General features: G+C 35.7%; 2 protein-coding genes and 1 long non-coding RNA gene across 4 annotated transcripts; all 3 read left to right on the top strand.

Moving 5' to 3' along the window:
- Positions 1 to 1,056: 1,056 nt before the first annotated feature.
- LOC133872059 (plant cysteine oxidase 1-like) lies at positions 1,057 to 2,198 on the top strand. 2 transcript variants are annotated; one of them, XM_062309566.1, is made up of 4 exons: positions 1,057 to 1,200; positions 1,299 to 1,450; positions 1,549 to 1,693; positions 1,803 to 2,198. In XM_062309566.1, exons 1-4 carry the CDS (start codon positions 1,083 to 1,085, stop codon positions 2,105 to 2,107), a joined length of 720 nt encoding a protein of 239 aa, XP_062165550.1. In that variant the 5' UTR covers positions 1,057 to 1,082; the 3' UTR covers positions 2,108 to 2,198. The 2 variants fall into 2 exon arrangements, with proteins under 2 accessions (XP_062165550.1, XP_062165551.1); XM_062309567.1 differs by having other exon boundaries at positions 1,285 to 1,450.
- A 5,375-nt stretch (positions 2,199 to 7,573) lies between these two features.
- Positions 7,574 to 11,208, top strand: LOC133870893 (serine/threonine-protein kinase SAPK2). The gene is made up of 9 exons (XM_062308163.1): positions 7,574 to 8,076; positions 8,196 to 8,270; positions 8,902 to 9,003; positions 9,197 to 9,250; positions 9,362 to 9,454; positions 9,534 to 9,626; positions 9,718 to 9,822; positions 9,972 to 10,070; positions 10,766 to 11,208. Exons 1-9 carry the CDS (start codon positions 7,957 to 7,959, stop codon positions 11,039 to 11,041), a joined length of 1,017 nt encoding a protein of 338 aa, XP_062164147.1. The 5' UTR covers positions 7,574 to 7,956; the 3' UTR covers positions 11,042 to 11,208.
- A 2,096-nt stretch (positions 11,209 to 13,304) lies between these two features.
- Positions 13,305 to 14,305, top strand: LOC133872050 (uncharacterized). Its single transcript, XR_009900922.1, has 2 exons — positions 13,305 to 13,750; positions 13,891 to 14,305. It is a non-coding gene; the product is annotated as an uncharacterized LOC133872050 (long non-coding RNA).
- The last annotated feature ends 910 nt before the right edge of the window (positions 14,306 to 15,215 follow it).

Here is a 15,215-nt window from a genome sequence, read left to right as displayed (position 1 = left end):
GGATTCCATGGTGGTTTTCCAAAATACCCTTGCTACGCGCTCCTTCAAGTCCTTGAAAAAGTCTAATTTGATTTACTAGTAGGAAGCCATGGTTCTGAAGAAATATTTCAGTAGAGAGGTGTCTTCTACACAGAATTTGTTTTTATAAGCTAGGTCAAAAATCTTCATTTAAAAAGGTTATTTAATTATGCCTCCCACCAAGGAATAAAATCATAATAAAAATAAGTTCTAATTATGATTCCACAAATATTTCCTTATTTTGAATAAATTACACGTTAAATTGTTTCTAATTAAACGTATGTGGCATGTGGGCTGCACTTTAATTATAACATTTTTTGCTTGGCCCTCATGCCATGTGAATTTATTTATGATGTTAAATACTTCAATAATGACCATAACTTTATTTTTTCTAATTTATTCCTGAGATACTCCCGCTCCTGACTCATGAGGAATAATACACATGAATAATTCATAAGCAAGCAAATGCCATCCATGGTAAAAGAGATGGCAGGATTCAACTAGCTGGAATCAATCCGTGGAAGGGAGCGACTCATGAGGAATAATACACATGAATAATTCATAAGCAAGCAAATGCCATCCATGGTAAAAGAGATGGCAGGATTCAACTAGCTGGAATCAATCCGTGGAAGGGAGCGGGAGAGAGAGAGAGGGAGAGAGAGAGAGAGAGAGAGAGAGAGAGAGAGAGAGAGAGAGAGCGAGACAGTTGGCTGAGCTATCAATTTGATTAATTGTGTCTTTTTTTTGAATTATATGCCAAGTGTTTAAAGCTGGGACAAACTCCGGCTGGAAATGGCAGTCACCTTTTAATTTCAATGGTTTTCAGCCTACTTTTACTTTTAAACATAGGGCAGATAATACTGGGTACGTACAAATTGCTTGATTTATGGCTCCCCGTAACAAAAATTACCATAATTAAATAAAAGAGGCCCACTGTAAAGTGGAAGTCAATAGAAGCCCCAGGTTTACTTGACTTGCTAGCTATTTATAGCCATCGCCATCACTGAGATAAGGGATAAAATTATAAAAATCAAACAACGTACACCAGAAGAAAAACAAAAGCCATGGCCTGTACAATGGAGAGGAGCAAAATACAAGTGATATATGATGCCTGTAACGCTGTATTTTCTCAGAAAGAGCTTCCAACTTTCCAACAAATTCAATGGCTGAGAAATCTCCTAGGTATTTTCCTCATGCTAATTGTTTTTATCTATTAATTAATTAACTCTTACTATAATAGTAGAAAAAAATTTCAATCCTGATCAGAGTACTGGATGCAGACAAAACGAAAGCCATAGATCTGGGAATCGATGAATTTGGCTTCTGTGGATCATCTCCGTCATCAAGCCCAACAAGTGTCGAGGGATTGATTCGTGGGCAAGACGTCAGTGACATCACTTACATTCATATTCATGAATGCGACAATTTCTCTGTAAGCAGAAACACGTAAATTTTATGCCTGCGCATGCATAAATTTTCCTTTAATTTCTTTCATCCAAAAAGCTAAATTTCCCTTTCTTTTATGAGCAGATAGGCGTGTTTTGCTTCCCAGCAGGCGGGGTCTTTCCTCTTCACGATCACCCTCGGATGACAGTCTTAAGCAAACTCCTCTACGGTTCTGTTCATGTCAAAGCTTACGATTGGGTGAAAGTCGTGAATTCCGGCTGCCAAACATGTAAGAAAGCGCACATGCATGTTTGGTAATAATTGAGATTGTTTTTCTACTTTTGTGAACTTGGGTTAAAAAAACAAAGGGTGTTAAAATGGTACGCTGGGTGGTGCAGATGGGTTGGCGGGCAGTGTTGTAGATGGGATATTGAAGGCGCCATGTGAAGCTTCTGTCCTCTTTCCAAGAAGTGGCGGCAACATCCATTCTTTCACTGCGTTGACTCCTTGTGCTGTCTTGGACGTGTTGTCTCCGCCATACTCTGAAGAGCTTGGAAGGCCTTCCACTTATTTCTCAGACTTCCCTGTCCCTTTTCTTTCAGGCTATGCTGTGCTGAAGGAAAAGCGTCTCCCAGATGATCTCGTTGTTATTGGAGCACCTTACCTTGGGCCTCCAATTGTTACCCAAAATGACCTTTCTTGAGTTGGTTCTATGACTATGACTGTATAGCTGCTCTAGTTTTTTTAACGGTATATATTTAATTTTAAGTTTTTTTTTTTTAATAAAAAAAATGAGAGAGATAAATTAAATCTGAAGATAAAAAATTAGTGTAGGTTGATATGTAAATGACAATTAGGAGCAAATTAGTTTATGCAAATTTCCCCAATAATTGACCTTTAGTGTAGTTCTAACTAATTCAAAAGTTTTGAGTTTGAATTTTGTACCTATCAATTTACTTCATATTTTAAAATTAAATATTTCATGTGTTGAGTATAACTTAAGAAAGAGTTTAAACCCGAACACACAAAAATAAATAAATAAATAAATTAAATTAAATTTTTATTTTTTTTTAAACTTACAATTTTAAAATAAGTGATAATTTAACTTTCGGGTTATGTTTCTTTTACTTGAGATGGATGGGACACAACTGTTAAGCATGTTTCTAATTTTGAAAAGATCGCCAAAACACAATACAGACAAGCCTTGATGGAATAGGATTTTAGAGAAAAGCCAGCTAATCAAATTTAATATCAGTTTTCCTTCGGTGAATTTATAGCTGCATTTCAATGTAAAATCATAGCTTACATGTACAAAAGCAAGACATAATTTTTAACCCACTAAACATGTTAGAACTAAGTGTGTATATATATATAATTTAGATTACATGGACATGCTTATTCTATGAGAAAAAGAAAAGCTTCCTGTCTTTTTGTCGAGTTAAAAGCTTCTATGTATCTAAACAAAAATTTGAATAGGTTGGGATTACTAAATCCAATTCATTTTTTTTTTGGGATATAAGTTGTTTCATATCATTAATGCAATTCGCCAATGACCCTAAATAGGATTAGAATCATCTATAATTATTTACCCAAATTTGAGAGAATTCGGTTAGGTGATTGTGAGAGACCACTTATAGAACCCACCTGACCAAATAAAAATTGGACTACCCAACTACCTATCCGGTTAGGTGGGCCCCATAAGTGATTTTTCATAATCAACTGCTTGAATTCTCTCAAATTTGAATAAATAATTGTAGATGATACTGATCCCCTTAAATAACACCTAGATGGGTGAATATGTGGTTTTTAACAAACTCAACAAATTAAAACTTTGCAACACAAACAATCACCAGAATCAATCAAAGTAATAAAAATATTAAACACAACAATTTCGGTGATGAATTGTAAATTATTTGAAGAACTCTTCAAAGATAAAACTACTTCAGGGCAGCCAAACTTAAGAAACCCAATTACTATAGTCTTTAGAAGATTAAACATACAATCAGTTTATACTCACAAATCTTTGTAGTAAAAACCTAATTTTCACTTAACAAACAATCAATTTGTCTTCTACCGCAGTAGCACTAGAACTTTGGCCAATCTTCTATTTAGTCTATTCTACAACTCAAAACTTCAGTGGCTTGAAGGTTTAAGAACTTGTGTTGCTTTAAACAAACTGTAATAGAGATTGATAATTAAAGTCATGGGTATGTGAAAGGTCTCTCTTAGCTCACATAGTAATGGCCTCAAGGTCTATGAAAATTTGTGCACTCTGGTGTTTATATAGACCCTGGGAAAAGACTTAGTGGATCAATGCAATTAAAACACTAAAAAAATAATTTTTGAAGTCGTCGTTCGGACGAATAAGTCAGCTCGTTCGAATGCTACTAGGGTTTCACGAATTTCTCCTGGTGGAATTCTTACATGATTTGACCAAGTTTCTTCACCTAGCTGCGATCTTCACCTCAGTCAGACGCTCTCCAATTGAGCCTTACAATTGAGGTTATTGATGGAGTTTCCGACCAATGACGTGGAGACACCATCCTCGATGAATGCTTCCAAATAACCTACAAAGATGACAAGAACACACTGTGGGTTTTCCCAGCGGTCCTCCTCCGATGCCCAAATTAGACAAAAATCAGAGGGAGAGAGAGAGAGAGATTCCAAAAAAACTTAATACCTGGATCTTGTTATTTATAGACTGTCGTAATTATGGCTAGGCAAAGCCGCTCCGGCTTTTAAGGGACATGATCTCTTCTGGCATGAGCAGTGTTCGGGTACACTCCAAATAGTGACTGACAGATTGACTTATCACTGGTAAAATATGGGCTCCCAGTGAATCATGAATTTCCTGGTGTTCAATTACCTAATCGCGTCCTTTGGTCAATCTCACAATTATAGCCTCATGTCGGTCAATGAAGCATCTGACACTCGGGCTACTCGGATCATTCTTGGTCGGCGAATGCCCTTGTCGGGAAAGGTGGATTTCCCAACAGAGGTTCTCCGAGTAAACTTGAGCTTTAGTTTTTCTTCATTGAAACATTCTCATTTGGACGGATATAGACCGAGCTTCTCGAAAGTTTTTCAAATTTTAGCATTGAACATCGTCATTTGGACTAGGTGCAACTGAGTCTTGCAAATGAATGCATTGGGAGTTCTTCTTAAATAACTCGTTTGTACCTACAACGAATGATTGTACCAACCGAGTGCCTTGAGACTTGTTCATGTGAAGTTCTTGATGTAGCTCATCTTCACCATCTGGAAACAAGCACTTCAATCGAGTGTCTTAATAAATACTTAAACATTGTCTCGTTCGACTGTCCATCAATAGATAATTCCAACCAAGTGCTTCTGTTTCTTTACCTTTAAACAAACATTTGAATTGTAGTCTAAAAGTACCAAATTGAGCCTATAAATTTAGACTCATACTCAATTGTTTTGAAAACCAAATTAGCCAACATAAAACCTAAATTCTAATCATTTGAATTATAAGTTATTTTATAACCCATAAATTAAGAATCAACATGTGTTACAATATTTTTCAAGCCTTAGCTAGTGTTGATAACCAAATTGCTTGATCAAATGTAGTTAAATAAATCTATGCAGCTCTTAGAGCGTGAAAAATAATGTTTAGACCCTAACCACAATAACAAACAATCACAAAGCAATTAAACAATATCAAATAAAAATCTGTATTGATAATATTATTTAAACCAACAAAAATAATCAAACCCAATCAACACATCAACAACAATTTTTGTTGACGAAGAGGAAATCCTTTGATACTCAAAGGTAAAACCTCTTTGGGGTAAGCAAACCAAATAAATCATTTTTGAGAAGAATAATAAACAGATAAATACACTTACAACCCTTGTAATGCTTAGACTGTGCACAAACGAGCTTCTCAGTCGCCTCTTTGCTTCCTCAACAAGCTCAAGTTCCTCACTAGCCTATTTTCTTCAAATTCCCTTATCAACCTGCCGATAGACTTCCATTATTGACCGAAGATGCAACAATACCGTGATTTGATTTATCCTCAAAGAACCTTCACTTCATGCAAACAATATCTTGGCACACAACCCATAGCACCCTGTGTATAAACACAATGAAAGTAGTGCTTGGTACGACAAGGCTCTTTGAACTCCTATGAATCTTCTTAAAAATTTTGCAAGAGATAGCTTTCAAAATAATGAGCAGAACAACCTTTAAAAGGAAATCGAAATCATTTATGCATGGTAGCATTTGAGCATTGTTGAGCATGTCCGGACATGATTAGGGTCTCATGTCTAATCATGCCTTCATGTCCAAACAACAACGAACACAATTGGGAACATGTACTCTCGAATCTCCACCATGTCCCAACACGGGCTTCAGTTATGAACTCTTTGACCTAGGTATGTTCGGACATTTGCGAACATGAGCTTTTGAATCTTCATCATGTCCAGACACTAGCATTAGTAGGCTTTGGTGATAATAGTATGTCCAGACAGCTGCGAACATAAATGAGAACATGTGCTCTCGGATCTAGACTATGCTTGGACATCAGCTGCAATATTTATCTTTTTGGATAATTTTTCTTTTTATCTTTTTGGATAATTTCTCACTTTTTTCACAACATACCCAAGTACAACAACTACTCATGTCCCAATAAACATAAACATGTTTTGGACACCGAATGAGCCAACTAAACACCAAACCGTGTGTTAAAAACATTTAGGCCCATGAAGATTATGTGCTATGTGGTGACAAAGAGTCAAATACAAAATATGTTTTCACATTTTTGTCACAACAGAACATAAAACACTCTTCAAAACACAAAATTCGTTATCACTTTTATATGACAATAGAATACTTTTCAAACCAAAACAAAAAAGCACACTCCAAAACACTTTAACAAACATATCCTACCCCTAATCTTATACTTATTTTGGATTATTATTATTATTATTATTTTGGGTCAAGTCCCAATTTTAAATTTATAAAATCATTAAAAAAGATCGTGCATTGAAAATCCAGGATATAAAAAATAGTGTAAAACCAACAATATAATACTAAGGGTTAAATAAATATTTGGTACATGTAGTTTAAGAACTTTATTTCTTGGTACCACAGTTTAAATTCGCATCACATATGATACTTGGGTTTTGAGAAAAGATGGACTTATACCTCCGTCTATTTTTTCGTCTAATATTTAATGGTCTGCCACATGTCAACCCATGAGGGTTGACTCATGGGTTGACATGTGGCACAATATAAAAAAATAAAAAAATAAAAATCTTTAAAAATTAATTAAAAAAAAGATTTGTGAGGGTTTTGCCATTGAGAACTACCCCCAAGGGCCACGGGGGTCGTTCGACAACCACCAGGCCAGCCGGTTTGGGGGTGGCCGAACCACCCTATGGCCTATGAGGGTGGTTCGGCCCCTCTCAGGACAGCCAAGGGGATGGTTGAGCCACCTTTTTTTATAAAAAAATAAATAATAAAATTAAAAGTTTTTTAATATATTTTTTTAAAAGTTTTATTAATTTTGATTTTTTAAAATTTTATTTTTTATTTATATTATGACACGTGGCAATCTATTAAATATTGTACAGAATAATAGACGAAAGTATCAAATTTGTCTTTTTTTTCAAAACAAAATATCATTTGTAATACAAATAAAAGTATAGGAAATTACAAATGAAAATATAGGAGGTAAAAAATAAAATTGACTAGCGATGAATACCAATAAAGTGTTTAACCTTGATGTTAAAACCGATACTCATAATATCTTGTTTTAGCAAGAGTCAAGAGATAAGAGCGGCGTAATATGAAGAATGTTACAAATTGTGACCCGATCTCGCAGATATTTCGATATAAAATTAAAAGAATAAAATATAAATGTAATATTGAAATCTGCACCAACCCATGTTGCACGCCGGTGCACCAGGCGACTCAGTCAAGCACTTGGGCCCGCCCCACAGAAAGCAAACTTCTCCGTTAAGAATCCTCGCAGCTCCATTGGATGTACGTTGGATTAACGGCTAAAATTTTGCCAAGTATAAAACAGAGACTGCTAAAACCTTTCACCATCAAAGTTTGGAAAAATCGAATTCACCTGCAATGGACTTTCACAAAAACAAAATCACACCACCCAATTTTGGCGTGTAGCAATGATGCTCAGACGTCAACTTGTCTGTGGCCGATCTATTTTTCTCTCGGGGACAGAATTTCCTTTAACTTCCCACACCGCCTGACAGTGACATCTCCACCATACTTTCCACGTGTAAAATCTCTCTCTCTCTCTCTCTCTCTCTCTCTCTCCCCATTTTTCACTGCAGTCAATCTGCGGGTTTTGTTTGTTTTTTAAGACTTCAGTGATGAGAACCCACGAGCAACACCCGAACAAGCTTGTGATAAGTTAATGTATTGGTGCTCTGGTTTTCCTGTTCGTCAAGTAAACGGGGAGGCGTAGGGAAAGAAGAGAGTGGGTACCTGGAGAGAGAGAGAGAGAGAGAGAGAGAGAGAGAGAGAGATTGCTTTGGCTGGTCTTCTTTTGGTGTTTTTGAAACCATGGAACGGTATGAGATTCTGAAGGATATTGGGTCTGGGAATTTTGGGGTGGCCAAGCTGATTAAAGATAAGTTGACCAGAGAACTTTTTGCTGTTAAGTTTATTGAGAGAGGCCAGAAGGTCTGCTTCTTCTCCTTGACCTTTTCATTCCTTTTATTTGTTACTTTTTATTTTTTATTTTTTTAGTATGGGTTAATTTTTTGTTTCGGGTTGATTGAGGGGCTTTCTCAATGTTCCAGATTGATGAACACGTGCAAAGGGAAATCATGAACCACAGATCATTGAAGCATCCTAATATTGTTAGATTCAAAGAGGTATATAATCTATTGTGCTAGTATTCTCTGAGCATAGTAATAGGGGGAATTCTTTGTAGTTTTGGGTGTTCATTTTTTTTACTTAAAGAACGAAACTTCTTGTTTCTCAACAGATGATCATTGTTATTGCTTCCAAGACTATTCTCCGTGCTCTCAGTGTCTAGCCCTCGATCCATATTCTATAGCAATTTCTTTATAAGATAAGTCTCTGTGTGTAAATTGTATAGGCCTATTGAATTAAGCTAGAAATTTGGAGTGCTTATGTTAGAAATGAAGCTAGCAACATACTTGGGAGATGAGATTTAAAATGAAATATGAGATGATGAATAGCAATAATCAGACAAGCTGCTTTTGTCTCCCTTCTCTCTCTACCATTCTTCCCGGAGGAGATGTGGGGTTAGGACTTGAGAATTATGTTCGTGGATAATGCGCCTGGAACCTAGACGAAGTTTCATCAGAATGTTTGTTGGATGTAGGGGGAAGGCGCTAAATTGTCCTGTTTGGGGCATTTTATGCTTTAATTTGTAGGAATTCTTTTAATTGTTGTTATTTGCCACACAACTATCACTAAATTTTATGCTATTCTGGATAATGGTGTTATTTGAAGAGCTTACAGTGCTGATTGTTGCAGGTCATGCTAACACCAACACATTTAGGAATAGTAATGGAGTATGCCGCTGGAGGTGAACTCTTTGAGAGGATATGCAATGCTGGTAGATTTAGTGAGGATGAGGTATTTTATGACAAAATAGCCAAATAGGTTGTTTGTGGATGTTCCATGAGAATCCAATCATTCCAATATAATATGAATTTATGTCTGAAATAAGTCCATCTTATTTTTAGAAGCTTTTGTACATAATAATCATAATATACTTTGTATGAATATTACTCCTAATGGATCTTATTTTTTTGTTCGTTTGTATCAGGCAAGGTTTTTCTTTCAGCAACTGATGTCAGGGGTCAGTTACTGTCATTCAATGGTAAAATGTTGACCCTTCTTTGTGAGTTATTGTAACCTTTCAATGCAAATTGTTATTTCTTTATATATGATATTTGACAGTGGGTATCATAAAGAAATTCATGTGTTGCAGCAAATCTGTCATAGAGATCTTAAACTTGAAAATACACTCTTAGATGGCAGCACAGCACCGCGTGTTAAAATATGTGATTTTGGGTATTCAAAGGTAATCGCGTTCACCAACCACATCAGGTGCTTATGTCCATTAGACTTTGATTACTAATACATTTTACCTCATGTTGTAGTCATCTGTTTTGCATTCACAACCAAAGTCTACTGTAGGGACACCAGCGTACATTGCACCTGAGGTCCTGTCTAAGAAAGAATATGATGGAAAGGTGATCATTTTACCTTAAGAATTATTTCATCTTACTTTTTGTTTTATTTGCTTGACACCTATTATTTAAAGCTAATCCTTATAGACTATAGATTGCAGATGTTTGGTCATGTGGTGTCACCTTATATGTGATGCTAGTTGGGGCTTATCCCTTTGAAGATCCTGATGATCCAAGAAACTTCAGAAAAACAATTGGGGTAAGTAATATAGTATAAACTACTTTTTGACCTCCCACCCCTCACCCTCGTCTTATTTTTCTACCCCCACTATGATAAAGATAGGGCATATGTGGAGGTTTTCTTTTCTGTTTTGGAGTCTTAATTTTGAATGTTATGGCTTATGGCAGCGGATACTTAGTGTCCACTATGCAATTCCTGATTATGTCCGAGTTTCCATGGAATGTGGACATCTTCTATCTCGGATATTTGTGGCTAACCCTGAAAAGGTAAATGAGGTTTCAATTTGGTGTTGAAAGTTGTTCCTCAAATGCTCTACTAGATGGTTTGGTTTACCCACTAGATAGCCTATCTGTTATATTTGACTAAATTTGATCATAATATCTGAACTCTTGGAATCGATTTATCACGGTTTGACGACATTCCTCATTCCCAACTTTTATTGTTACCCTGTTCATGTAAGCACTAAGCAGACATGGCACATTTTTTCTAAGTTCAGGGATTTTCTTATCTATAGTCTGTGAATGTTCAAGTTTCAATGGCTACTACACCCCTGTATGGTCTTTTATGAATGGTGAGGTTATGAATTTTTCTGTCTAATAATTTTGTGGGAGACTGTCAATTCATACTCAAATCAGTTGTTTATTCTTGACGTATGGTAAGCCCGACCTCATCTCCTGCTAAAATATGTATCGAGTTTTGGTTTTTTCTGTTAAAATATTAATTAAATAATTAAATTTATTATTTCAAGCTTTTGGGATGAGTGATGATTTAACATGATATTAAAGCTGAGGTCTTGAGTTCAAACCTTAACTCTTTAGTTTATTCCCCATAATCCAAGTGTTGTTTGGTCCTACATGTGAGGGTTAAATGATTAAATTTACTATTTCCTATCAGCTTAAGCGCTTTTAAAATGAATGATGATTTAACATTCTTTTCATGGTCTGTACTTGTCCCTTTGCAGAGAATAACGATCCCAGAAATTAAAAATCACCCATGGTTCTTAAAGAACTTGCCTGTAGAACTGATGGAAGGAGGAAGCTGGCAGAGCAATGATGTAAATAACCCATCCCAGAACGTTGAGGAGGTATTATCTATTATACAAGAGGCAAGGAAAGCTCTTGAGGTCCCCAAGGTTGGTGGGTATTTATTTGGAGGCAGCATGGATCTTGATGACTTGGATGCTGATGCAGATCTTGAAGATATAGAAACGAGTGGTGATTTTGTGTGCCCACTATGAGTGGAAGTGTAAATATAATCTTGTGCTTTGCAGACGTATTGTTTCCACTTCTCCCTGTTGTATCCCTCTGTTTTGCCATTTGGGGCAGATAAATTCCCTTCATGTATCTCTTGTATGACTTACTTTTCATAGTTTTCTCATAAAATATCTTCTGTTACGTTTTTTTTTTTTTTTTTTTTTTTTTTTGCAATGACTTTGAAAGATCCCAATTGTTTATGGGAAAACATTATATCATTGAATGATTTGAGAAATTTTATAATGGTAGCCCCATCCAATACGTGTTGAGATGTATGGCCATGATTCAGACACACCAGAAATGCTTTCATACTAGCTTGCATTTTTTAATTAATATATAATTAGTTCTATAATTGAGAATTCCTAAAGAGAAAGGGTTCTAGAATCAAGACATGCTTAACTTTTTTGTTGATACGGGGGTTAATTATTGTAGTAGCTGCACCAGTGGAAACTAAAACACTTTTTGCTGGTTGGTGTTGTTTTCGAACAGGGTGAAGCTTTCAGCATCATCTACCTAATCCCATTTCTGGGAAGCCTGTTTTGTAGGACGTAGTTGAAAGTATGATTGAATTTGAGGGGGCCTTGAAGTCAGGTTTGTTGAAATGTTTTGCGCTTATTATTGAAAAACAGGCACTCGTTAGACTGTCTGGATCAGTGAGTTGATACTTGAAAAACAAGCCTCTCGCCGCCACCAAATTGACTTATTTTTGCTAGAGACAGTTTTTTATATACTAAAAGCAATTTTAAGTTTCTTAACACAATCCCCAAAAGACTCTTAGGGTGCGTTTGAAATTGCGATTTCGTAGGTAAAAAGCACGATTTTAAATCAAATCGCAAAAAATAATTCGTTTGAAAATTGTGTTTTTAAAAAATTTGCGATTTGAAAACGCAGAAAATTGCTTTTTCAAATCGCAGGCAAAGTGATTTTTTTTTCATAACGCAAAATTTTAAAGACTAACTTGCAATTTTACCAAACGCTTAACTGCGTTTTCAAAAATCACTTTTTCAAATCGAATATTTTAAAATTACTATTTTTAAATTGTAGTTTTTGAAATTACAAATTCAAACATACCCTTAACACTTCACGATAACAGAAGGGATTAAGAAGTTAAATAGAGATGATTTATTTTATAGTTTAGATTAATTTTCACATATTTAATGTTATATATGTTGTTAAATGGTTAACATGTTGTAACGTCGTTTAAATTTTTTAAATGGTGTGGCACCAAGTATTTCATTAAATGTATCGAGACAAAATTTTTATTAAATGAAATCCAAGGTCTCATGGGCATTTGCTGGGATGGGGCATCTCAAGTAAATCAAAGGTCCCCACCAGCAATAATTTGCTTTGCTATGAGTCTTAGCCTTTTTCCAAAACTCATCTTTGGGATTCCACGTGTAGGGGTAATAAACGGCTGTTACCATCCACGGTTGGTGGATGGGGGTGGAAAAAGACTTGTCATTTCCCGCAACTCCAAAAGGCAAAATCCAAAACACCTTTTCATGAACCGTCACTACTCACCAGTTATTTAATATCTTGACCATGGCCTCCCAATGCTCCCATCATCCAAGCAAAGCTGATTGGGTAGAGCACAACATGAACCAAACACACATCTGGGTCTAAAAGCTGCTGATACGATATATGTATTATGTATATATTTCAGTCATATCATGGGATATAAAATTATAAATTAGATGGTAAAAAAATAAAAATAAAATAAAAAGAAGCAATTCATGAGAAATTTCAAATAGATGCGCTTCAACTGTCTAATCAGGTTAATAAAATATATAGAAAATACCATATCATGACACGTGGTCTCCTCTCCCTAACGATTTCCTCGAATTAAATTTGATCTAGTGATTATAAAAGATGATGACACCCTAATTATATCTTTTTGGGACCATTTCTGAGACATACAATATGCCTGGATCCCTTAAAAGTGCCCCCATAATCCATTAGCTTGAATAGTTGGTAAAACTAAAACAACACTTGTGGTTACCTCATAAGCAAGCCTTAATAGGACAATAAATTATTGAGAAAACCTTCGATCAGGATGGACCGTAAAGTGTAAACCTCATATTTTACAACTTCCAATAAAAAACTGACAGATCATTAAAAAAAAAAACAAATAAAAACAAATAAAATAGTGATGAAAACACTGGATCTTAAGCCCAAGACTCCACTAATTAATTTGATAAATGGATCATTCTTCCTAGATAAGCGCCAAGGTAGTAGATGAGTAGAATGGCTTTGACACGTGGCTTTCATTAGGGTGAAGCAGTAGTCCCAATCTTCCAAATGCACGCCATTTTGCCTTGAATAAAATCTTTTGGAATGGCTCTTCTAATGGTTTATTCTCTATGAGAAGTGCATATCACTTGGGGCTGGATTTACTGAAAAAGCAAAAAGGGGAATGTTCTTTCAGGGGAATCAATGCTGATTTTTGGAAAAACTTTAGTCTCTTAAAGTTCCTAATTCCTCCAAGATTTTTCTTTGGAGAGCTTGCCAGAATTTGCTTCCTACTAATCAAAATCTAAAGAAGAAATATGTGTTGAATGATGACTTATGCCCTTGTTGTAAATTTCAGGAGGAATCCACCCTTCATGCTCTATGGAGCTGTCCAGGTGCCCAGGATGTTTGGGGGAGTGGCTCTTTGGCTTTTCAAAAATGTCCCTCTTTCTTTCCTGGCATGAGTGAGCTTCTTTCCTTTCTTTTTAATAGACTGGATGATGTTTCTTTGAGCCTAATGATAGCTGTCTTTCGTTGCATTTGGATGAGAAGGAATAAGCTAATTTTTGAAAACCAATTTTCTTCCCCTCTGTCTGTCTTCAAGGAATCTCTTAGGCGCCATAAGGAGTACTGGTCAACCCTAAAGAAGAATGAATTGGTGAGGCAGTCCCACCCCAGCTCCCTTATTAGTAGCAAATTTTGGAAATGCCCAAACCTTGGGTATATTAAAGTTAATTGGGATGCCTCTTTAAATGTTAGAAAATGTGTTATTGGTTTGGGTTGTGTAATTAGAAATTCTGATGGAGTGATTGTGGGGGCTAAATGTTATGCTTGTAAGGCAGAAGCTACTCTGTATGGCTGCCTATTCAGCTTTGATTTTCTGCAAAAACATGGGTTTCTCTAGGATTATATGTGAAGGTGACTCCCTTCAAGTGGTCAAAGCTATTTGTGACCCAAACTCCTCTTTTGTTAAAATTGGGCACTTTGTAGATGCTATTAGAAAGGAAGCTTCTGATTTAGTTTCTTGCTCTTGGTTCCATTGTTGCAGAGAAGCTAATATTGTTGCCCATCAATTAGCTAGGGAGGCTTCTTCTAAATGCTTGTCTTATTGTTGGTTTGAGGAGATGCCTCTTTTTATTTCTAATGCTTCTTTTAGAGATCTTATGGCCTCTAGACTGTAACCCAGTCTTCTTTTCTTTTAATGAGAAGTTTTCAGTGTTCAAAAAAAAAAAAAAAAAAAGAAATCTTCTTCAACCTTTGGACACCCATGCCCATAACATCTGAACTTATTTTTTCTTTTTCCTCAAACCGACCACCCAATTAAAACAAAATACCATGAAATGCACATAGAAAATGAAATAAAATTAAGAAAACCCAAATACCCAATGAGATTTCGAGTTCGTAAGATTTGGTGGTGCTCTGACAGTAGTTGAAATTGACGATTGAAAGTGGCCGTTGTGGCCCCAGAAGGATGATTTTAGTATAGTCGAACAAGAAAATGAGAGAAAAAGTTTGATGGGATTGCTTCGATTATGTATAGACAGTTGATGTGTAAACAGTTGATGTGGCAGCCATTCGTTAGAGGATATAAAACCCTTGTTTTACACTACATCCGGATAATAGGGCTTCTCATAAATTATTATTTTTTACAAGGATCTTTTCACCATCATTCACTATATCATCCAGCATATATAACTAAACAGCCTAAGGGTTCGTTTGGATTTGCGATTTCAAAAAGTGCGATTTAAAATAATGATTTTAAAATGTGCGATTTGAAAAAAGTAATTTTTAAAAATGCAGTTAAGCGTTTGGCAAAATCATAGTTTAGCCTTTAAAATCGCGAATTTACCTTTTAAAATTCTGCGTTTTCAAAAAAGCACCATCTTATCTACGATTTGAAAAAGCAGATTTTCTGCGTTTTCAAATCGC

This window comes from Alnus glutinosa, chromosome 6 (genome assembly GCF_958979055.1).
Source record: "Alnus glutinosa chromosome 6, dhAlnGlut1.1, whole genome shotgun sequence".
Lineage (NCBI taxonomy): Eukaryota > Viridiplantae > Streptophyta > Magnoliopsida > Fagales > Betulaceae > Alnus > Alnus glutinosa.
The sequence above is the reverse complement of the archived record's forward strand: the minus strand, read 5'-3'. Positions and strand labels throughout refer to the sequence as shown.

Bases quoted from the DNA above. Each gene is read 5' to 3' on its own strand.
- LOC133872059 (XM_062309566.1), top strand. From the start codon at position 1,083: ATGGCCTGTACAATGGAGAGGAGCAAAATACAAGTGATATATGATGCC. The intron at 1,201-1,298 runs GTATTTTCCTCA...TACTGGATGCAG, and splicing joins ATGGCTGAGAAATCTCCTAG to ACAAAACGAAAGCCATAGAT. The intron at 1,694-1,802 runs GTAAGAAAGCGC...TGGGTGGTGCAG, and splicing joins GAATTCCGGCTGCCAAACAT to ATGGGTTGGCGGGCAGTGTT.
- LOC133870893 (XM_062308163.1), top strand. From the start codon at position 7,957: ATGGAACGGTATGAGATTCTGAAGGATATTGGGTCTGGGAATTTTGGG. The intron at 8,271-8,901 runs GTATATAATCTA...TGATTGTTGCAG, and splicing joins ATATTGTTAGATTCAAAGAG to GTCATGCTAACACCAACACA. The intron at 9,251-9,361 runs GTAAAATGTTGA...CATGTGTTGCAG, and splicing joins TCAGTTACTGTCATTCAATG to CAAATCTGTCATAGAGATCT.